Genomic DNA, 469 nt, shown 5'->3' on the forward strand with positions numbered 1-469 from the left:
GCTGCTTTTAAACTTCTTTTAGGCGCTTCCCGGCTTCTCCCCGCTGCCCTCTGGGTCCCGAAGGGGTGGGATTGGGGTTGGGGAGGGCGAGGGGGGGGCAGACCCTCGTCAGCCCCCAGTTCCTCGCTGGGAGGAGGAGGAGGATGACGATGGTGGGCTGCGTATCCTCTCCCTGCTCGTGTCCTGTCTCGGCTCGGGCTGACCTGCGCCCGGGGTGACTCCAGCTAATGCCACCCCAAATTCTCCGCCGTCTCCCTCTTCTTTTGGGACCTGGCCTGCGAGCTGGCCCCGGGGCCGATGGGCAAACTGAGGCACGGTGCAGTTTTCTTCCCCCTCCCAGCTGCCCCTGGCAGGGGTGGGGGAGTATCCAGGAGGCCGGGAGGCCCACGGAGGTACGAGGAGCTGGGGGGACTCCGTCTGGTCCTGCAGACTCGCCGCCGCCGGGCCTCCCCCGCCCTCCAAGGGCCCT

At 68.0% G+C, this 469-nt stretch overlaps 1 protein-coding gene across 1 annotated transcript in view; it reads right to left on the reverse strand.

Annotated features, from left to right (window-relative positions):
• Positions 1–108: 108 nt before the first annotated feature.
• SCARA3 (scavenger receptor class A, member 3) overlaps positions 109–469 on the reverse strand; it is a 12083-nt gene continuing 11722 nt past the window's right edge. Inside the window, exon 5 of the mRNA XM_009895473.1 lies at positions 109–467. Within this exon, the coding sequence (XP_009893775.1) occupies positions 109–467 (359 nt within the window). The remainder of the gene's footprint in view (positions 468–469) is intronic.

The sequence above is a fragment of the Charadrius vociferus genome, unplaced genomic scaffold (genome assembly GCF_000708025.1).
Source record: "Charadrius vociferus isolate BGI_N301 unplaced genomic scaffold, ASM70802v2 scaffold41, whole genome shotgun sequence".
NCBI classification, from domain to species: Eukaryota; Metazoa; Chordata; class Aves; order Charadriiformes; family Charadriidae; genus Charadrius; species Charadrius vociferus.